This window comes from Tiliqua scincoides, chromosome 12 (assembly GCF_035046505.1).
Source record: "Tiliqua scincoides isolate rTilSci1 chromosome 12, rTilSci1.hap2, whole genome shotgun sequence".
Lineage (NCBI taxonomy): Eukaryota > Metazoa > Chordata > Lepidosauria > Squamata > Scincidae > Tiliqua > Tiliqua scincoides.
In genome coordinates, this window is record NC_089832.1 from 458,564 (window position 1) to 480,366 (window position 21,803).

Genomic DNA, 21,803 nt, shown 5'->3' on the forward strand with positions numbered 1-21,803 from the left:
TAAGACTAGCTCCCCTGGTCCCAGCACAGTGTGGGACCCTGGGATGGTCCCACTGGGAGAAGCCCTTGCTGTGGTGGGAGAAAAGTGGACCAAGATATTTCCACTGCAGACAGCAGACCTGACAGTTGAGGACTCAGACCTGCCACTCACCAGCCTCATGGGAGCCATGGAATGCAAGGCCATGTGCAGTGCTGGGGTGCCACCCTCCCCCCACCTCTCCATGACTGGGCTCTCACATCTAATCCCAAAGCAAAGGGGGCTGTTGAGCACATATCTTTTCTGCGGTGTAAACTGAGCTCCTCCAGCCTGGGGCTGAGCAGGATCCTGTCCTGGAGCCATGCAGCAGGTCATCCTATCCATGGCAGCTCCACTCTTTCTTTTGCTGAAGGGATCCTCGACAGGCATCACTTTTTCCTTCCTTTTCCTCTGCATTAGATATTCATCATCTTTCCCCAGAAATCTCGGCTGCACGAAGGGAGGCATCAGCCACAGATCACAACCTGGCAGAGTGGCTTGAGCCTCCATTGTGTCCAGTCAGGAGGTGTCCTCAGTTCCCAGAGCCAGGGGGTGGGAGAAGCACACACCGCATCATCCCCAAGTAATGTTGCTGAGTGTTCCAGTCCAAAGCCTGGGGGTGGAAACAGCAAGACTTTCATGATCTGCTCATAAAGATCCCAAAGGAGCAACCAGCAGTGCAATCCTTGCTGTGTCTACTCAGAGGTATGTCTGCTGAATGTAAAGAGACTGACAACCCAATCCTATCCACACGTTCCTGGGAGTAAGCCCCATCGACTCAAATGGGACTGACTTCTGAGCAGACACACGTAGGATTGGGCTTTTACTCCCAAGTAAATGTGCTTAGGCTTGCAGTTTGCAGAAGCAACTCCATCCATGCTTATCTGGGAGTGGGTGTCATTGAATTGAATGGGACGTAATAGACATGCCTGGGATTGTGCTGTAAGAAACGTTATTGGCTCAGCCCTCTGGCCAAGGAGTCCAGGCAGAAGAACTTGACCTGAAAGGCCAAAACTGATCCAGAGGTCAAGACCCTCCTGATGACACTCCCAGGATTTTTTCTGTCTCCCTTACATTTTTCTGGATTTCTGAGCCACAATTGCCTCTCCTTTTCTGGACAGACTGCTGGAATAAAAGCAGAGAACCCCAGGAGGCAGGCTAGGTGGCCCCAGGGCCCTCCACCTGGTCCTGCCTGGGTGCCACGTGCCCGCCTTTGGCTCTCCAAGGCACACCTTGCCTGAGCTGGGAATGCCATGGAAACACACCAGGATTTGGGACTGCGGTGCACTTGCTGGCAGAGGCACTGAGTACTTACTACGTGTCTATATTTAAACCAAGCTGATAAATTTTTCATCAAACACAATTTAAAGGGAACGAACAATTAAACACCTAACAAGTGGAAGCCGAGCTGGGGGAGGCACTTGAAGCAGGCGGCGCTTCCAACACGTTTGACCCTGTTCCAGTCACTCCTTTGCCTCTGTCCAGTCATGTCTGCAAACAATCCATCTTCCACCTTCACTTTTAGGACAGCTGGTGGGGGGAGGGGCTTCCCTTCTGCAGGCCAAGAATGTCTGTTTAAGAATGTCCTTTGTACGGCCATTAGTGCCAGGGAGGTCTTTCTGTGTGCAAACGCCTTCCTTGATCTGGCACATGCATGCAGACCTTCTGTGGCTTCCGTTGGCCCTTCAGCTCCTGCACAGAGAACAGCCTTGTCTCTACAGAGAAGTGCTGCTCTTTTCCCTCCTCTCAAAGAGGAGTCCATTTCCCCTTTCTCTAAGGGCCTATTCACCAGTTCAGAGTGCATCAATTGCCAGCCCTGCCTGTGGAGGGGAGCCCCCAGCACAACACTGCGTGCAGAAGGCTCCCTGTTCACTCCCTGGCAACCAGGACAGCAAAGAAACTCCCCCCTGAAACCCTGGAGAGCTGCTATGAGTCACAGTTGACAAGATTGAGCCAGGCAGCCCAAGGGTTTCACTCTGACCAGCCCCATTTCCTAAGTGGTCCCAGTCTATGGGCAGTAGAATTGATTCCTCCCCCCCCTCCACCTTGGCCACTGCTCTGAAAGTGTTGCTGGCACTTCACAGGTGGTGGGCTTGTGGGGGGACACAGCACAGATATCTCCGAAAAAAATTAGACTGCTTTTCAATAAAACATTCACATAGAGGAAAAATGGCTCCCTGTCCCTGAAGGGCTCACAGTCTCTAAAGAATGAGGAGAGAGACATCCGCCAGCAGCCAGTGGGAAAATGCTCCTTTGGGGTGAAGGGGGCAGTTGCTGTCCCCCCTTGAGGGTGGCTCTGCCTGGCTGGTCAGGGTTGGCAAGCCCAGCTTTGCCACAGAAAGAATCTGCAGGATGGAGTTGGTGGTGGCAGTTGCGTGTTTCATGAACTGATGTGCAGGACGCCTTTCCAGGGCAGTTCGCTGAAGAAGAGAGAGGGGCAGCTGGGAAGCTTCGTGGAACGGTCGCCTTTCAAGAGCTGGTGCAGGAGGCGGCCAGGACCTCCCCAAGGCAGGCCTCTCGACTGGGCAGTCCTCTTCAGGGGGCCTTAGGCCAGTCCCCCCCCCCCCCAGTCTTCCCAGGCCACTGCTAGCTTTACAGGAGGGGTTTCTGCCCGCATTATATGGGGATCGTCCCCGCAGGGTCTGCGCACTGTGCCGGTCGGGGCCTCGCGAGTCTTTCTTTAACCCTCGGTGGAGATCAGACCGAGCGCTTCTCCTTGTCGTGAGCCGCTCCCCCCCTGCAAGAAGGGGGTGCACATCCCCCCCCCCCGCAGCACTTGGGTTCGCAGGGCGCTCTCTGAAGGCGCACGAAAAAGACCAAGACGAACCAGCAGCAGCCTCGCCCTCGCAGGCCGCCGGGGAGCCGGGAAGGCCCTCGCTCCGGGCAGCGAAAGGAGGCGCCTTGCCTGCCGGCCGGCCCGCCCCGGCGCGCTCCCTGTTCAGCAGCTGGACAGCGCCCGGCCCGGCTAGCGCCCGCCTCGCCATGAAGTAGGCGCGGGGGGAGGGGGGGCCGGCCTCTCCTCAGTCCTTGCTTCCCCCACTGGAACTGCAACTGAAGAACACGTGTGCGCGCGTGTGTGTGAATGCACCATTCGCTCTGCCCCTGCTCCGGCAGCCACCTGGCCGTGCCCCCCCCCTTTGCTGTGGTCTGGCTCGCGTAGTGGACCTGAGTGGGCTGGGGGGCGCCTCTGCTAGTGGGGGTCAGGCTGGCAGGCTCTCTCATCCCTTTAAGTCCATGAAAGGTCAGGGAGTAAGGGCTAGAAATGAATTGGGGGGGGGGAGGCGTTGTACTGGACACTCCTCATCAGGCAAGGAGGCTAAAGTGGAGCCTCCATGATCAGGAGTAGTCTACCTCTGATTACTGACGCAGCAAGCTGGTCTTGTAGGCCCTCTTTGGCCTGAACCTGCAGCAGCTCCCGCGTGACCCGATGTTTGCGCGTGGCGACTTCCAGTGCGCTGGAGTCAGTGGAGGCGCGGCTCTGCTGCAAGGGGGGTGCAGGAGTGCTAACTGGGGCAGACACGGAGCTAAGCGGGAGCTCCATGCCCGGGTCGGCGCCAGCCCGTGAGCGCCCCCCAACTTCTGCCCCCTCCCAGAACGCCGAAAGGAGGGGGCAGCCCCGTGGCTGGCTGGTCACCAATTGAAAGCCTCAGGGAGGGGTCGGGCCGTCCCGGGAGGGAGCGAGGACCACTTGCTCGCGCCCCACTGGGCGCTGGGGGCAACAGCCCGACGTCCAAGACTGGGCCAGAGAAGGGGAGAGACGCGGTGCCCCCAGTGGGGGAAGGGCCGCCCCCCAGCTCGGGACAAGACGAGGCACCCCCCGGACCACATCCTGCCAGCTGAGTTTCCGAGCAGAGGCTCCGTTCTTGCGGGGGCACACGCTCCCCCAAGCCCACCTTGGAGGGCGGGGCTGGCTGCGCTTCCTGGGCGCTCGCTCGGCCCCCCCTTTCTTCCTTCGCCGTCCCTTGACCGAGCCGGGGCCGGCGGGGCTGCGACCGAAAGGGGGGCGGCGAGGCGCTCCCGGCTGCGCTTCGAGGCTGCCGGCGGCGGAGCAGAACCGAGCGCCGCGCCGTCGGGGCTGTCCTTGACGCGGCAGAGGGCGGGTTGCAGCGCGCGGGAGAGCCGAGGGAGCGCCTCCGCCTCGGGCTGGGCAGCGGACGGAGGGAAGGCGCGGGCGGCAGGGCCCACTCGGGGAGCGCCGCTCGGCCGTCGGGGCGCCTCCATGCGGCGCTGCTGCTGCCGGGCGGCGCCGGGGAGGAGCGGCGGGTCATGCCTGCGCGCCTCCTCGGGCTGGGGCGCCGCCGCCGCTGCTCTCGCAGTCCGCCCGCCTCCGCACCCCTCGCCGGCGGGGGACGCCGCGCGGCCGCGGGATGCGAGCGCACCTCCCGCTCCTGCTGCTCCTCGGCGCCCTGCTCAGGTGAGTGAGCTGCACCTGCGGGGCGGGGGCACTCTGCACGCGCTCAGAGGCACGCGGGGTTTCCCGGAGCGGGCGGACTCCAGTGGAGCGCAGGGAGCGGCCGGTGCTCCCGAGTCGCCCCCCTCCCGCGCCTCCTCAGTCACCGCCGCCGGAGGGGAGGGGAGTGGAGCCCCTTGAGGGAAGTCCGGAAGGGGACTCCGGCCCACGCCCCCCCGCTCTGCGAGCCCTTCCCGGTCCACTCGATGCCCGCCTGGACCCGTCCGCTCCAAGCCCTGCCAGGAGTCCGGAGGGCGGGGGGGTGGGCGTGGGGAGGAAGCGGACCCCCCTCGCCTCCTGCACTTTCCGGGGGGAGAACTTCAGCCGCGACCGCTTTTCTCCGAGCTGCCGGTGCATGCGGGGGGGGGGGGGGCGGGCGGCTGCTTCCGGCAAATCAGTCCGGGGCGTCATCTGCCCCCCCCAGGTGTGGGCATCTTGTGCCAGGGCTGCCTGGCCGCGGCTCGCTCCCACCTGGCGCTGAACTCCCCCGTGGCTGCCCAGACGGGAGGCTGGCTAGGAATCCTCAGAGGTCTACTCAAAAGCAAGTCCCTTTGTGTTCCACGGGGTTTGTTCCCAGGAAAGTGTGCACCAAATTGTCGCCTCGCACAGCGCTCGCCCCTCCCGCCGCCTCTCCGCGGTGCTTCCTTCGGCAAGGTGAAGCTGCTCGCCATTCCCAGCAGGCACCGGGGGGGCGGGGGAGGCGGCAGAATGAGGCGCCGCTGACAGGCCTGGGGTGGGTCCAGAGCCATGGTGAGGTCTGGGGAGGTGGGCTGCTGGGTGCGCGTCTCCTGGGGCAGAAATAAGGGTGGGAAGGAACTCCCCAGAGTCACCCTTGCCAGACCCACATGTGAGTGTGGGGGTGGGAGTTATGTGCAGAAGCATATGCATCAGCTGCACCACTGCCCCACAGGGTGACAGTGGGAGAGAGCAGGGTGGGCCAGCTGGGGAAAACTTCAGGGTATGGTGTGTGTGTGTGTGGGGGGGGGGGAGAGATTCCATTGCGCTTTGGATGCCCTTCGTGCTGCAAGTCAGCCTCAGACCTGGAGGTGACCAGGCGGGGGGGGGGGGGGCTCTGCCCTGCCAGGTGCTGAGGCTCTGCCTGGTCCACTGATGCATGGCTTGTGCGGCACACCAGGCCCTCCAGCCAACCTTGGGGCAGTGATCCGCTGAGTGTTCTGCACAGGTGCACACCCAGCCCCACACCCCGAGCACTTCAGGAACATGGGCCTTCAGAACAGACCCTGCCTGGAGGCAGCCCCCATCTCCTGCAGATCTCCTGGGCTGGGGCCCCCTGCCTGGGGGGCAAGCACTAGGAAGTGGTCTCAGTCAGCTGTGTTGCTTGGTGGCAGAACAAGCAGTCAGCCTGGTCCCCCCCCCCACTCCAGAGCCTGGCTGAGCAGCACAGACCCAGCAGTGGGTCTGTGGGGAAAGGGCTCCAGAGGCCTTCCCTTGCAGTACATGGCAGGGCTCTGCTGTGACGCACCTCCGGCTCTGTGCTCTGCAGGAGCCTTGTTTTGTGGTGCACCAGGCCTCTGCAGCCTGGCTGGTATGGCTGACTTGCCCGGGGTGCGGACTGGAGGATCCTGCAGTTCCTTCTCAGGGTTCAGCAGAAGGGGTTCAGCAATGTGTGCTGTAGTGGCAGCAGCTGCCCTGTGTCCACCTCCACCCCACCACGTGTGCCAGAATCAACCAGCAGTCTGTGGCACTCGTGGCACAAGTTGCGGGAATGGCCACTCACCTGGATGGCTTGGAAAAGGGCAGGGGCCAGAGGCCTCTTGACGGCCCTGGACCTCTGAACACCAGCTTCAGGGGAGACACTGTGAGAAGAGAGCCTGCTTCAACTCCTGTGCGTGGATGGCTGCCAGCCAGGCAGGCCTGTGGCCTGAGCTGGCAGGGCTGTCCTTGTGCTGGCATCCTCTGCCATTCTGACATCTCTTCCTGTCTGCTGTTGTGCCCTGAGGCTACTCCCCACAACCAGGTCACTTCGAGGTCAGAACCCCCTGCTCAGCCACACAGCAGTGTCTCTGACGCCTCACAAGAGGCAGTGGGTGGGGGGTACTGTGCAGATAGTGACTGGGGCTTCTCCCAAGATAGGGGGGCTGGTAGGGCAAAGGGTCCAGGAGGAGGACTTTGTTGTACCTTCAGGGTCTGGCTGTCAGCAGGCAAAGAACTGGAAGGGAACTCCAGCTACAGTTTCTTTTTTGCCACCCCTCACTCAGCGTGGCTGGGCTCACTTGTTTGAGCTATCTGGAGGGCTTTAGCAAAGCACAATGTCAGGAGACGCCTTGTGTGTTCACACTCTCCAGACCTGAGTGTTGTCTGTACAGCTGTGAGTGTGGAGGAAGAAATATTGCACTATATGATGCATCAGCCACATTCATTGACGTGTGGGGTTGAGTGAAAGATCCGGCCTCCGCCTCCAGAGGGGACAGCAAACTCAGGTGGCCTCCTAGTCCCTGCCAGCTCCTGTGCAGGCAGATTCAAGAGAAGCAGTTTCTGGGGTCCGGAACCCCTTCCACTTGCGAGGCCTCCTCTTTGGTGCATCCACTCCCTTTGCTGCATGGATGGACTCCAAGCTTCAAGTCCAGGAATCAGGTCCTTGAGGGTCCCGCCTCCAGGGAAGGAAGCAATCTCCTTGCACCCGTCCTCTGCTGCTCCCACAGAGCCCCCTCCTCTCTGGGCAGCTCAGGCCCTCTCTTTGCCATGGCTATTCTGGGGCCAGTCCAAGTGGTTAGGTGAAGTTTGGTAGGATATGGCTGGGATGGGGAAGCAGAGCCCACACCCTGCTCCATATCCTGTGAGTGCCAGGACAGTACTCCGTGCCTTGGCCAGGAAGGATGGAGCCACGCCCTGAGCTGGGGGCAAGGGGCATCCATCCCAGGGCTGGGGCAGAGGGAGGGACTGGCTGAGAGGGTCCAGGCAGGATGCCCTGAAGGACTCAGAGGCACTGGGCTCTGTGCTACAGAGGCAGGCTGTGCAGTCAGGCAGCACGAAGCTGTCCTGGTGGCACCTCACAGCCTCGGCACAGCACAGTGAGCCTCTCTCTCTCTCTCTCTCTCTCTCTCTCTCTCTCTCTCTCTCTTGCACAGACCCTCCTGTGCAGTCTGGGGGGGGGAGAGACACCTTTTGGGGGCTGAAGATGTGAGTGGGAGCCACATCCCTGAATGCTGGCAAATCTCAGCATCCTGGTGGGAATCTGGCACCCTCTCCTTCAGCAGGGGCTTAGTCCTTACCTGCGTTAACTCAGCCTGTCTCCTGGAGGAAGCTGGTTTTCTGCTTACAGCCCCATGGAAGGTGAAACCGAGGCAGGTTTCTGGGAGAAAAGCAAAGGCTGTTGCAGACCTATGGAAGTGAAGCTGTCAGGGTGAACGTGAGTGGGCCATGACCCTTTCTTGACTGCAGCTGCCCAGTTCTTGCTGCTGCCCATTCTTTTCAGCCTGGAAGCGAAGCCCCTGCGCCTGGCTTGGGTCTCCTAGCTCAGGTATCTCATCTGTTGCATTGATTCAGATATTATTTATAAACACTTGCTTAAGGAACAGGCATACAAGCAGCAGCGTAGCTAGATGGGGTGCACATGCCTCCATTTTGCTCTAGGGGCCTGGAATGACCCTGAAGGGTATGGGGAATTTGCACGGCCTGGCGAGGCACCATGCAGAACTTAGTGCTTTGCACCCCCTTTAGCTATGCTACTGCATATGTGCATTCCTCATTACAGTCATTGTCCTTCAAGGCTGAGGACCAGCTTGGCCTTCAGTTCTAGCAGATCTTTATGCTGTGAAACACAGTCTACCAGGGATGGGCTCCTTTGTGCCTGCCCAAGGCCAGGGAGGGACGCTGTAAGTTCAGACCTGAATATAACCCCGCCAGCCTCTTACAAAGCTTGTCTTGCCTCACTTGCGAAAGAGCTGCTGTGCTGGCGGACTTCTTTGAACTCTCTGGATTTGCAGAGCTTGTCATTCATCCCTGGTCAGGATTCAGTGCTTGATTTTTGTCTCGCAAGTGGTTTTGTGACACCTGCAAGACTTGCAAGTGTTGTGGTAATAATTGGCATGGTCTTTGTCTGGAAGGTGCACAGTGACTGCAGCATCACATCCTTTGCAGCCCTTGGGATGGAGTCACCCATGTAAATATGGGGGTCACTTTACAAGAGGTGGAGGCAGATTGGCTTTGGGACTCCCCAGAGTTGGCAAGTCCGCATGGGAAGGTGGTGGTCCCCTGTGTGCCCCTTCCCAGTGTTGCTAGGAAGAGCCCTGTGTTTCATGTGGGGCCTTGCACTGGATCTCAGAGTAAGGCTCAGCACAACAGAATGAAAGCAGGCAGGCTGCAGACAGACTCTCTGGCTGTTCTTTTGCTGGCAGGATGTGGGGGGGGGGCCAAGAGAGTAGCAACCCCCCCCCAATTCTGGAGCAAGAGTAAACTCTCTTGGGGAGGGGAAGAGGCCTGGCAGAGGAAGAGAGCTCAGGGGCCAGGGAAAGAGCACCTGCAGCTGTGGGGTGTCTTCAGCTCTGATTTCTCTAATCTGCCTATTGATTGGCTGCTTGGCTGAAGCAGGGAGGCTGAAGGAGCTGACAGCCCCAATTCCAAGCAGAGCTCCAGGGAAGCCTTTCCTCCTGCATTGCAAGAACAGAGGCCCCTCCAGGCCCACAGCAGGAACGGAGACTGCGGCCTGCTCCTCTGGCCATGGTCCCCTCCCAGAAGCTCAGCGAAGCTTTCTTCAGCTGCTTCCCACCCCCCTGAAGCACCAAGTGTGCCACGGAGCTGGGTCCCCAGAGGGCAGTGCTTCTGCTTGGTCCACCCCAGCACCCCCTGCCCTACAGCTCTGCTGCTGCAGTCCAAGAGATGATGCCTGCCTGGAGCCATCAGGCTGCCCTTCCAGCTCGAGGGGCCCACAGGGGGCTGATATCAAGCCCCTGAGAGACAAACAGACAAGTGAGGAGGAGGAGGAGAGCAGGGAGCATTACAGCCTGTCTGCAGGAAGAAGAGGGCCAGAAACACTGTGGGCACCCCTCCCTCTGAAGCCTTGCAGGGATCACTTGCACAGACGATGTTGGGCCCTTGGTGAAGAGGGGAGAGGATGCTCCAGGACCCCTGCAATGCTCAGGCTTCTGACAGCCCCGCTTGAAAGTGTGCTGCACACACGCAGCATGCGCGAGGTGCTGCTGCAGGCACCCAGTGTCAGGGGAAAGGCTGCATGTGCGAAGGATACCACTGGCTGAGTCACCTGGGCAGGCCAGGTGGGGTGGCGAATCCCGCAGCCTGTCCTCAGCTCCTCCTTCCTGGATGAATGTCCTACAGCAGCCACTCCGGGTTTCTCAGGGTGGGGAATCTCCCTTGAATGAACCTCCCAGTCTTCTGTCCCTCAGGAGCCCTGCGAGTGTTTTTTCTGTGCTGCCCACCCTGTGGTGGGCCATCAGATGGTTTTATGTCCTGGAGAGGAGGAGGAGGAGGGGGTGTCAGGGCCTCCTCTGCACCAAGGTTCTTGGGTCCCTCTGCAAGGGGGGGGGAAGTGGGGGAGGAGAGTCTTGCTTCTTGTCCCAGGATGTCCCAACACTTGAAGCGAGCACTGATTGGCCCAACAGGCAGCTCCCTGCTTGCTGTGGGGCTACTTTCTTTCCCTGCAGAAGATCGACTCCAGTAGCGAAGGCGCTGTGTGTGTTGGTGGGATGCCAGCAGGTTTGCTGAAATCTCCTCCACCCACCCCTTTCCAGGCTGACGTCAGGGACCGGAGAAGCCAGGTCTGCCCCACGGAATGTCCCACAGCTGATGTCTCCCTCTGATTTCCTGGACAAGCTCATGGGCCGGACGTCAGGGTACGATGCACGCATCAGGCCCAATTTCAAAGGTAACAAGCCAGGGCTGCTGAAGAGCCTCTGTGTCCTCTCACAGCACCTCCCTCTGCTGGATTCCTCCCAGAGCCTTGGTCACTTGCGTGGCAGCATATGAGGGGGCCACTGGGGAGGGGCCCAGTTCCTTCCATCTCCAGCGTGGAAGAAGGCAGGAGCTGGAGGACAGAGGGGGCCTGGGCCAGCAGAGCCTCCCTTGCAGGCAGACAGAATAGCCAGCGAGGAGTCTGGGCGCTGCCAAAGACGCTGCAGGGCTCCAGTCCCCAGGACACAGCCTCTCCTTGGCCTGGCTCCGCAGGCACCCCCTCCAGCAGAGAAGTGCTGGGGAAGGCCTCTCTGGCTGAGCCACTGGAGTGTGGAGGAGACTGTGCTGGTCTGCCCGGCCCCACCAGGCCCTGCCGCAGCACGAGCCCCACCCTCCCTTCCCCGGTGCTGCTCCAGCCTCTCACTGGCTTCTTGTTGGCTTCCAGGCCCACCCGTCAACGTGACATGCAACATCTTCATCAACAGCTTTGGCTCTGTCACAGAGACCACCATGGTGAGGTTCAGGTCGCCTGCCCCTTTCTCGCCTTTCCTGCCCCTCCGGCTGCCCGTGGACTTGCAGACTGGCTCTCTGGAGAGTGATGTGGTGTGGTGTGAAGCTGGGGCCTTCAAAGAAGGGGGAAGGCAAGAGGCCAGGGGGAGAGGCAGGCTCCTGGTCTTGAACTGGCAGCTCAGTGGTGCACCCTGGGGAGCTCCTTGCCAGACCGCCCCTCAGTCCCCAGCAGCCTGTCCTTACCCTGCTGTGTTGGGCACTGGAAGCTGCCCTGTGATTGGGCACCCGAAGGCCTGACTGGGGAGCCTTGCAAGAAAATCCTGCCCCTGCCAGCCTTGCAGCCAGAGCTGGGGGGGTCAGAGCCTCACCAGGTAGTCTCAATAGACCTCTTCCATGGGCCCCACACTCCCCCCTGCGGGGCAAGGCAATGTGGCTTCCAGGCCAGGCCACAGGAGGGAGGCCCTGAGCCAGCTGCGCTGTCCATGTGCCTGCGGTGCTCGCTCTTGGTCACAGCTGCGCCTGCGCCTCTCTGCCCCCAGGACTACCGCGTCAACGTCTTCCTCCGGCAGCAGTGGAACGACCCCCGCCTGGCCTACCGGGAGTACCCCGATGACTCCCTGGACCTGGACCCGTCCATGCTGGACTCCATCTGGAAGCCAGATCTGTTCTTTGCCAACGAGAAGGGGGCCAACTTCCACGAGGTCACCACAGACAACAAGCTCCTGCGCATCTTCAAGAACGGGAATGTGCTCTACAGCATCAGGTGGGGCAAGGCGCGTCCCTGCTCTGACCCCTCAGGAATGGGGCAGGGGTTCGCCCAGGCCCTCTGCCATCCTGCACCTCCCCTCTCTCTTTCCCCAGGCTGACCCTCATCCTCTCCTGCCCCATGGACCTGAAGAACTTCCCCATGGACATCCAGACCTGCACCATGCAGCTGGAGAGCTGTGAGTCCCGCAGAGGAACATTCAGGCACAGAGCGCTGGGGGGGGAGGACTCTTCTTTGATTTATTTCTTGAGCGCACACCCTGCTCTTCCTCCAGTGAATGCAGGGTAGTGTGCATCTTTCTCTGCAGCCTTCTTTTGTTCAACCAAAAACCTTGCGAAGTAGGTTAGACTCCCAAGCGCGAGGGTGAATGGCCCAAAGGTCACCCAGAGAGTCCCATAGCTAGAGGTCACCCAGTCCAAGTTCAGAGATTGAATCACCATCCCATGAAGGATCTCAGAGTCCCAAACACCAACGGCTTGGAGGTCAAGAGTGGGAGGAGGGCTCTTGCCAGCAGGTTTCACTGGCGCCCAGTTGGGACTCCTAGGATCTGGTTCAGCAAAGCTCTTCTGGGACTCTTAACTGTGATGGAAGACTGGAGCCTCCACATACAGAGGCAGTCTACCTCAGAGCACCAGGTGCTGGGGGCATGGCTTCGGAGAGTGCTGCCAACTTTCTGCCCTGCTGTTGGGCCTCCTGGAGGCCACTGTGAGGAGCAGGTTGCTGGGCTGGCTGGAACACTGGTCTGGCCAGCAAAGCTGTTCTTCTGTTCCTGACGGTGCACACAAGAGCTCACATTCTGCACTTGCCAGGCAAGGCAGGGAGGTGGGTGGCTGTGGGATTGTGAGCAAGGCAGGGCTGGAGGGATGCAAGGTGGCCTGGTGGATTATAGGAAGGTGATGGGATGGAAGGGGGGAGAGCGAGTTGAAGATGTTGATGGTGAGGAGATAGGCATCAGGGCTCCCCATCCCTTTTCAAAGGCAGCATCTTCAGCAGCAAGAAGAAGGTGGGGTGGAAGAGACCCAGCTAGGGATGGGGCTGCAGGAAGGAGCCAGGGGGAAGACCATGCTCAGTAGAGGAGGAGGAGGAGGGGTGCCTGGCTGAGAGCCCTCCCCTTCCTTCCTTGCAGTCGGCTACACCATGAATGACCTGGTCTTTGAGTGGATGAAAGGGCAGGACGCTGTTCAAGTGGCAGATGGATTGACACTCCCTCAGTTCATTCTACGGGATGAGAAGGATCTGGGCTACTGCACAAAGTCCTACAACACCGGTAACCAGCCTCTGTGGGAGGGGTCTGGGCCCTCCATTGACCCAGCAGAGGCCGCTGCACACTCACTGGGGCACCCCATGACCAGCATCTGCTCTGAGGCTCTCTGTGGCAGTTTTTGCTTGAGGTCTGGGGGCAGGGAGAGCAGCAGCAGAGGAGGGAGGGGCTGCACCCTCTGATCAGTTGAGTGCCACAGCACGCCTGGCGCCTTCAGCAGAGTGGAGCAGACGGGCCCTCCTCCAAGAGGCTCACAGTCTAGAAACCGACCCAGGGGAGGCAACAGAGGGTGGAGGCAGGCAGGGAAGCCGTTCTTTCGGCTCCACATGCTTTTGCTTTGCCACAGAAGCAGGCCGGCTTTGGCAACAGCTGCTCTTGTGCTTCATTTGCCCTCCTGCTCTTCTCCCCACCAGGGAAGTTCACCTGCATCGAGGTGAAGTTCCACCTGGAAAGGCAGATGGGGTACTACCTGATCCAGATGTACATTCCAAGCCTGCTGATTGTCATCCTGTCCTGGGTCTCCTTTTGGATCAACATGGATGCTGCCCCGGCCCGGGTGGGGCTTGGCATCACCACGGTGCTGACCATGACCACCCAGAGCGCTGGCTCACGGGCGTCCCTGCCAAAGGTCAGTGTCAGTGGGTCAGGGGAGGGCAGGGGGGGCTGTTCTGGCTTGCCCAGGAAGCAGGAGGAGGCAGCTCAACTCCCGTGGCTGCCTCCTGTAAGCAGAGCATGTGAGGTTTCTCACACTCCCAGCATTCAGGTTGGCGGGGCAAGAGGTCATCCTGCACAGGTGCCCCCCAGCTTCAGGTCTCTTGCTGGCCCTTTCTGCTTGTTTTCTCCCTTTGGGTATGTCCTCCTCTTTAGACCGTGGTGTGCAGGCACCTTCCTGTGCCCTCAGGCAGGGGTCAGCAAGAGCCCACAAGAGGGGCAGGAGTCCTGATGCTAGTCTCATCAAGAGGCCTCCAGCAACAGTGATTTATGGCAGTCAAACAGCAAATGGCCTCCCGCGCAGGGCTGGGGTGTGCAACATCTGCTGCCCTCCCCAAGGTTGCTCTAGGTCCCCAGAGGCACTGGGTTCTTTGGACCAGGGCGTTCAATTTCTCTTCTCCGCCCAGTCCTCCAAGAACACCAAGAAGTTCGGTTGTTCGTTTTCAAAGTGTGTTTGATGGGGCCTCTTGGTTCATTCGCTGTGACGGCAATTGCTGCAGGAGTAGAAAGGTGAGAAGGCAGCCAGAGGGTCCCCAGATGGCCTTCAGCTCTCATCACGTCTCAGTTTGTGTACTTTGGGATTCAGAGCCTGGGCAGAGCTGGAGAGAATCTTCTGGAACTAGGAACGCCACATTTCATGTGAAATATGAAGAGTTTGAAATGATCAGGTTGATGGCCTGCTAACAGTTTATCCAACATTGGCAGTGAGCAGCCCCCTTTCCCCTTCCCTGAAACACATGGACCATTCAGACAACACACCTGCACCCCTGTTGTCAGGCCTGTCACTACTTTCCTGCAGTTCCTGACTTTTCAGAAGGCTGCTGGGATTGTCAGACAGTTCTGACCCCCTGCAGGGATCTCTCAGGAATGACCAAATGTCATGGGGGAAATTCTTAAGATGTGCTGCTAAATTTTTTTTAAAAATGATGCTCTACCTTTCTTGAAGTTTCACAGAGCCTGAAGTTTCTGGACAAAAAAATAACCCCACACATCAAACAAAAAGGAGCAGGACAATAAATTGCGAACCCCAAAGCAGGAGTAGAATTTCCAGGGCAGCCCACGTGGACTGGACCAGGCTCTGACATGCTTGGACCTGTGGTGCTGTTGGCCAGAAGTGACGCAGACCTCAATGGTCATTTGCTGGGCCTTTATTCAGCTGGTGCTTCTCACTAGACTCTAACCGGGCAGGAAATGGTGACGTGCCACCCTGACGTTCTGGCGCATGCCATGACGCATTTGCACCTGGCAATGTGCATGTACATCTTGAATGGTGGCCTCACAACCTCCAGTCAAGTATGATTTAATGTTAAGAAGCTCTTCAGTGTACAGTTAATTGAAATCAATCAAACCCATACAAATCGACTCACGCCTGCAAAGTGACGTCAGAGAACCCAGTTCTAGTTCACTCTGGTTCAAAGCTCCACATTCTCAAGGAATGCAAGAGAGAAACGAAGAATACAGGCCTGGAAAAGGGAGAGGTGCCTCAGGTCTGATTTGGGGGGCTTCTGGCCCCTCCCCCTGTCAGTTTCTCCACTGAAATCCCCTCCCACCCCAAAGTGCTATTTGTCCCAGAGGGTAGCAAGCACAGACCATGTATGCTTTATTCGGAAGCAGTTTCTGGGGGGGGAGTTAAGCCCCCTTCCCTCGTGCCACAGCCCCTGTGGGAATCCTGCCCGTGGCTGCCTGTGTCTTTCCCAGAGGGATGGGCAGGCCACTTGCAGGGCTGCCGCTGTCCCATCCGGCTCCCCAGGTGCTGAATGCACAGAGAGGCTCACCGTGTCAGCCAGGGAAGGCCCTCCTCGCCTGCGCAGAGGCCCGTCCTTGGGAGCCACTGCAGCCCACCTGCTCCCAGGTCCTATTTGTAGTTGCCACAGAGAAACGCTGCTGCTTGGGAGGAAGTGCCTCCTGCAGGTGGTGCTTGTGGGCTGGCGGAGGAGCAGCCCAGTGTGGCAAGGCCGTCTCTCCCACCAGGCAGGTAAGCTCTGGTCGTGCCTCCTCCCATCACCTCCATGACTGCCAGGCACTACCGCCTTATGGGATGTGAGCATCACTCAGATGGGGGGGTCAGCATAAGGACGGTGGTCAGCACCCCCTTGTGTGGCTGCACACAAGGCCACCTGCAGGCAGGAGCAGCCCCGCCCTGCTCCCAAAGCACCCCCTTGCAGAACTCCGCCCGTTCTTCACTGCCGGGCGGCTGCTGTCTCTGAGGGGAGCACTTTATCCTCCCTTGCAGGGCACAGACAGAGTCCCACAGAACAGACTGTGCACAAGTGTGCACTCACCCACTCTGTGTGCAAGAAAACACAAACACAGGGAGGGGAGTCCTAATCACACGCTCCTCTGTCCACGATGCCAGCACAGCACGCCGGACAGCCCCGGCGCTTGGTGGATCATGCAGGGAGGGGGTTGGCGGGAAACGGGCTGGGCTGGAATTCAGGCAAGGACCACCTCAGCGCAGCTGGCACAAGGCAGGGGGACTATGGCAGGGTGCTAGGAGGGGCAGACAGGAAGGAGGAGCTGCCGTGGCCTCTGACTGTGCCCGGTCCACTGCAGGTCTCCTACGTCAAGGCCATTGACATCTGGATGGCGGTCTGCCTGCTCTTCGTCTTTGCCGCCCTGCTGGAGTATGCTGCAGTCAACTTTGTCTCCCGCCAGCACAAGGAGTTCGTGCGCCTGCGCCGCAGGCAGCGGCGGCAACGGATGGTGAGTGTGGGCAGCAAGTGCCGTGGGACTGCCTCTGGTGGGAGAGCAGGTGGAGCGCAGCCCAAGCTGCAGCTGCCCCATGTGCTCAGCAGGTCTGCCTCTGGCGATGGCGGCAGCAGCTCTGTGAGAGGAGGGCCTGGTCAAGAGTCGCTGCAGACTGCGGAGACCAAGTGGGCAAGACGGGCTGCCGGTCCGGCAGTGCCGTTTCTGCAGGGCGGACTGGCCCTGGCTGGAGAGGAAGGGGCGCAGTGACTCCCTTCCTTTGGCTCCACAGCTGGCCCAACTTGCAGAGCCACTTTTCAGTTGCCACTGAGCTGGCCTCCCTTCTCAGTACTCCGCAGCCGTTCCAGGGCAGGGAGAGCTGTGATCCTTGTGTGCCTTGGAGCTCGGCCTCACTCCTCCGCCTGAGACGCAAGAGAGAAATTTGGGCTGTTCTGCTCCCCTGCCTGCCATTTCCTGCGCCCCTGCCCCAAATCTCAATCCTAAGAGCCCACGTTCATGAGCTGTGCCCTCCAAACATATGGAGGCCTTCACGGGCGTCATCAGCCTGCACAAGAACGCTGCAAGGCAAAGGGGGGTTGTCAGTGTTTCTTTCCTGGTCCACAACACGATTGTCCTGCCCCAGGATTCCCAAGCCCAGCCAGGCAGTTCCGTTGCCCAGGAGTAACCCTAGGAGGAGAGGGCCGCATCATGCAGAACCCTCCAGGGTGGGAGAGCGAAGGCGCCTGAAAGGGCCCAGGGAGGAGGAGGCTTCCTTGCCTACTTTCCCCAGAGGCTGGGCAGAGCCCAAAGCCCTCATGTGCCACCCCTTTATTCAGGGGGTGCTGCCCTGATCCAGGAAAGGCCCAGAACTAGCACAGTGGAAGAGCTCCTTGGCCTGTCTCTGCCCACTGCTAGATTCGGGGCTAGATATGAGGTGTGGCCATCTTGCAGCCAGATAGGAGTGTCTGATCAGGGAGTCCTAGCACATAAGAGGAGCCTACTGGGGAGGGGGCGCTGTCAGGTGCTCTGTTTGCTGTGAGCTCCTTGCCACACCCCCTGCAAGTCATTGGGATTGTCAGGCTGCCCTCTAGTGAAGAAATTCGCCACTGCAGGTCCCATGAAATGGCCCAGAGCACCAAAGCCTTCCTTCCCCCAGCCCAGACTAGGACGCTGCTGTGTGCCACCCCATCAGGGACACTGAGGAGGGCTGAGCAGAGCTACGGGTCCCATCCCAGTTTACCAATGGGGGAAAAGGACACACTCTCGCGACAGGCAGCTTCCCCCTCCGGGCACCCAGAGAGGAGAAGCTCCCTCATTCTACACAGAGCACTCCTCCAGCATTTGAACCTATTCCAGGATTTGGGTCACTGCCTCTTCTTGAGAAGTGGGGAGTGAGGCTGCCCTGAGGCAGAGGAATAACGCTGAGCCAGCCCCAGAACAGGCAAATGGCTCCTCGTGAGGAGTGACCCTGCGCACGTGCTGAGAGGCCTCACCAGGCCAAGACCTCACAGAGGGCCCAAAGCTACCCAACGACCCAGCACTGGTGCAACTGCAGTGCAGCCCCAGGGCAAGGGAACAGATGTTCCCAGAGCGTGAGGAGGCCACTGTGATTTCCTCCCCACCGCAGGAAGCAGTGCGTGCCCCATTGGCACCGCTGTGCTGGCACTGGAAGACTGGCTAGAGTTGGACCCTGAGTGACCATGGCAAGAGCTGGGGGGGCACAGTGGGATGGGACGTCAACCCCAGCCAGGACCCTGCAGAGCACCGGGGAGCATCCTTGTCCCCCCCTCCTCTTCATGTTTGTGGGACCCCTTTGTCCCCCACAGGACCCTTTGTCCTTCCCCCCACCCTGCTGCCCTTCTGCTGGAAACACCTCCCTAACAGCTGCTGCAAAGCAAATTCTGCCCCGCAAAAGTGGTGGACTCTGCAACGGGGAGACCTTGGGCCAAGCTGCACAGGCAGGGCGGCTCGTTTAGCCTCCCGCATTCTGCTTGTGGGAGTGCGAGGAAGGCCAGTGGGTTTAGTGCTCAGCCCACCCCACAAGCCACCACCATGACTCTGGAGGGCCATGCTGTCAGGGACCTTTGGGCAGACACTTGGCGGGCCTTCCCTGCTTCTCAGTCAGCCCCATGCATTCTGTACTTGTGGCTTGTGGCATCCCCACATCCCCTGTAGCTTGCCCCTCAGCCTTCCTAGTCCTCCCTCCCTCTGCAGTGTCGGGGCTACCTTTGCTGCCAAAACCCGATTCTCTCTCTCTCACACACACACACACACTCCTTGAGGAAAGAGCTGCATGTGTTAAGTAGTTGTCCTGCCCGCCCCCCTTCCGTAGCTCTCCTGCTCTGCCGCCTAGGGAGCCTGGGGAGTGCCCTGCCCCCAGCCTCTGCGCAGGCCTCTGTCTGCCCAGGGTGACTTCCCTGCCGTGGGAGCCAGCCTGGCAGCTCTGTGTGCAAGCAGAGCCCTGGGTCACCTGCTGTCCTGTTTCTGTTTGATCTACACTCACTGCTGGATCAAAAGGGTTTGAGCAGCCAGACGCCCAGCCTGGAGTCCCTGCAGCAGCTAGACAGCCTCACCAGCAGCAGCAAGTCCACGTCCGAGACCCTCTCTCAATTCGGCAGCACCGACTCCAGGGTAAAAAGCAACCCCACTGTTTCTTCCCCGCCCCCCATCCCCTGGAGCAGTCTGTTCCCTCCTGCTCCCTCCCCTCCTCACATCCTCCCCTCTGGTGCACCATCTCTCCCCGATCAGGCACCAAGGTGGGCAGGGGGCAGCTCACAACAACTTTAGCCTACCGCTCTTGCAGGGAGGGAGGGAAGGAGGGAGAAGCAGGTCTTCTTGGACTGCACCAAGCCTGAGTGGTCAGAGACAGACAGTGAGAAGGGGCCTCTCTTCAGCAGTCGTGGACATGGGCATGTGGGGGAGCTCTTTCCTGGGCACAATGGAAGAGTGAAAGGCCTGGCCCCGCTCCGCCTGAGTCTTCAAGGCGTAGCCTGGCTGGAGGAACAAAGCTTGAAAACATCCACAAACCTCCACGCTGCAGGAACACACCAAGAAACGTGATGCACTTCTGTTACTCTGCACATGCCCAATCTCGTCTGATCTCGGAAGCTAAGCAGGGTCAGGCCTGGTTAGTACTTGGATGGGAGACCGCCTGGGAATACTGGGTGCTGTAGGCTTATACCATGATCTCGGAAGCTAAGCAGGGTCAGGCCTGTTTAGTACTGGGATGGGAGACCGCCTGGGAATACTGGGTGCTGTAGGCTTATGCCATAGTCTTTCGAGACTGAAGGTTGCCAACCATTTGGCCACTACAGGGCAGCGGGCAGCGCACTCTGCCCCCATGTGAGACAGGTGCACAGTTCCTCCTCCTCGCCCCCATGCCTTGGTACTGCAATGGCAGGAAGGGTGGCAACAGGCCCCAGCACCACTCCTGCCAACATGAGCCGGATCCTGCCCCCCACCCCGTGGCCTTCAAGGGCAGGTGTGGGGAGAAGATTGCCTCTAGCCCCCATACTTGCCCTGAGTGCAGCAGAGACACAGGTCCCGGCTACCATGTGCCCAAATCACGTGCTGGACCAGCTGTGCTCAGCCCCCTTTCCTCCTTTCTCCCTAGGAGGAGGAGGTTGTCCGCGAGAGCCGCTTCTACTTCCGGGGCTACGGCCTTGGCCACTGCCTGCAGCACATGAAGGACGGAGGAGCCATGGAGAGCCCCCACCTCTACAGCCCCCCACCTCCCGCTGCGCTCCTGAGAGAGAGCGAGATGGTGCGGAGGCGCTACCTGGACAGGGCCAAGCGGATCGACACCATCTCCCGGGCCGTCTTCCCCTTCACCTTCCTGGTGTTCAACATCTTCTACTGGGTGGTCTACAAAGTGCTGCGCTCAGAGGACATCCACCAGGCAGTGCCCTGAGAGGGCAGCAGAAGGACCGTGGTGGCCTCACAGGCACTCTTCAGACTCTGAGATCTTGGGGGGGGGGGGTCCTTCTCAAGGCCGGCTCTTGGAGGAAGAGCGATGACTGGCTGCCCCTGTGAAACCTGGCAAGCCGTGCATGGCGTTTGGGGCACGCAAAATGTGGGCTTGCTCTGCCCACCTTCACCCCAGCATGGCCAGGGGCACGGCTGTGTCTCTCCAGATGCTTCCGTTCCCATCCCAGGAGGACATGTTGTGACTGGACCTCTGCAGGCCCCAGCATCTCCGCTCTATGTCTGTGTCGTTCCCCTGAGCAGGCCCTCAGAAACCAGACCCCGACTTCCAGCCCAGCGGCATCCTGTGTGGCTGCTGCCCTCCACCCACAAACCCAGCAGGACTTGCTCAGCGTGGTGAACTAGGGGCTTGGCGGTTTGCGGCTCCGCAGCCTGGTGCTGCCAGCACCGGGTGTCTGTCCTGCAGCGGCAGAGCGGATCGGCGCCCTGAGAGGTCTCGCTTCCGTAGCCGCTCCCACATGATGGCAGAGGTGGTGGGTGGGCCGTAAAGTGAGATCAAACTGCCGGGAACGCAACTCTCCACGTGTCCGTCACATGCACAGAAAGACAGATAAATGCTTCATCAATGGTGGTCGCTTCACTATTAATGAATTAATTAATCAGAAGAAAGTCTAATTTAGTGTTCTTAGCCAATTCAGCACAACTCCAAGCCTCCAAAAGTTTTCCAGCCAGGCCTTTGAAAAGCTTCGACTCACACACACACTTACCCTTCTCAGCATTAGGAGGTGGCTCCAGACAGGCTCTGAGGCCTCCGACAGCAGGGAGGGGCTGGACACAAGAGCCGGCAACCAGCTCTGGAGAACTCTGCAGGTCCAGCAGGGAAGCATCCAGGTAAACAGAATGTGTTAAACGCCAGCCTGAGTTGAGCAGCAGGGCACCAACATCCCCCTCCTCAAAAGCAAGCTCCCTAAATAAAATGCAATGCAAGTCTTTGCCTTCCAAGTAAACAAGCCATAACCCCCCCCCCCCAAAAAAAAAAAAAAACAGACCAAGCAAACAGTAATTTGTTGGGAAGGAAGAAAGCCAGCAGGAGGCCAGGATGGGTTGTGGGGGAGTCCTCAGTGCAGGGAGCTGCTGGTTCTGGGAGGACGAGGCAGCTGGCCTGGAGACACTGAGCGGGGCAGGGAGGGGTGTGAATGGGACCTTCCTGGACAGGGTGGAGGGGGCCACACCCAGTTTTGCTGCTGTCACAGAGGAGGAGTATCTTGGGGAGGGAGACCCTCTGTCTGGGTGGTGCGACAGCTAGAAATCGAGAGGGGCAGGGCTGTGACCGTGGGGGGAAGGGGGCTTGCCTGCCAGGTCCAAGGCTGGCGGATATCACACCTCACACACCATCTAGACAGACTGGGCTGGGGAGGAGGCAGCTGTGGGGGTGCAACTGGGCAGTTCTGGAAACCCAGTTGAGGGCGCATCTGAGGATGCTGAGGCAGGCCTGTGGGGTGCATTGGGAGCGTGGCCTGTGCCATGCACAGGGCCAGCGTGTCAGTTGCGGGCACTCAAAGGGTGGAGAGGGCAGGAGGGCCTTGCACATTTGGGGACAAGGGGAGCCACCC

At 59.6% G+C, this 21,803-nt stretch overlaps 1 protein-coding gene across 1 annotated transcript; it reads left to right on the forward strand.

The window, feature by feature from the left end:
- Positions 1 to 10,228: 10,228 nt before the first annotated feature.
- LOC136663245 (glycine receptor subunit alpha-4) lies at positions 10,229 to 20,176 on the forward strand. The gene is made up of 8 exons (XM_066640236.1): positions 10,229 to 10,307; positions 10,779 to 10,846; positions 11,383 to 11,606; positions 11,705 to 11,787; positions 12,736 to 12,876; positions 13,284 to 13,498; positions 16,135 to 16,284; positions 19,880 to 20,176. Exons 1-8 carry the CDS (start codon positions 10,229 to 10,231, stop codon positions 20,174 to 20,176), a joined length of 1,257 nt encoding a protein of 418 aa, XP_066496333.1.
- Positions 20,177 to 21,803: the final 1,627 nt, after the last annotated feature.

Bases quoted from the DNA above. Each gene is read 5' to 3' on its own strand.
- LOC136663245 (XM_066640236.1), top strand. From the start codon at position 10,229: ATGTCTCCCTCTGATTTCCTGGACAAGCTCATGGGCCGGACGTCAGGG. The intron at 10,847-11,382 runs GTGAGGTTCAGG...CTCTGCCCCCAG, and splicing joins CTGTCACAGAGACCACCATG to GACTACCGCGTCAACGTCTT. The intron at 12,877-13,283 runs GTAACCAGCCTC...TCTCCCCACCAG, and splicing joins CACAAAGTCCTACAACACCG to GGAAGTTCACCTGCATCGAG.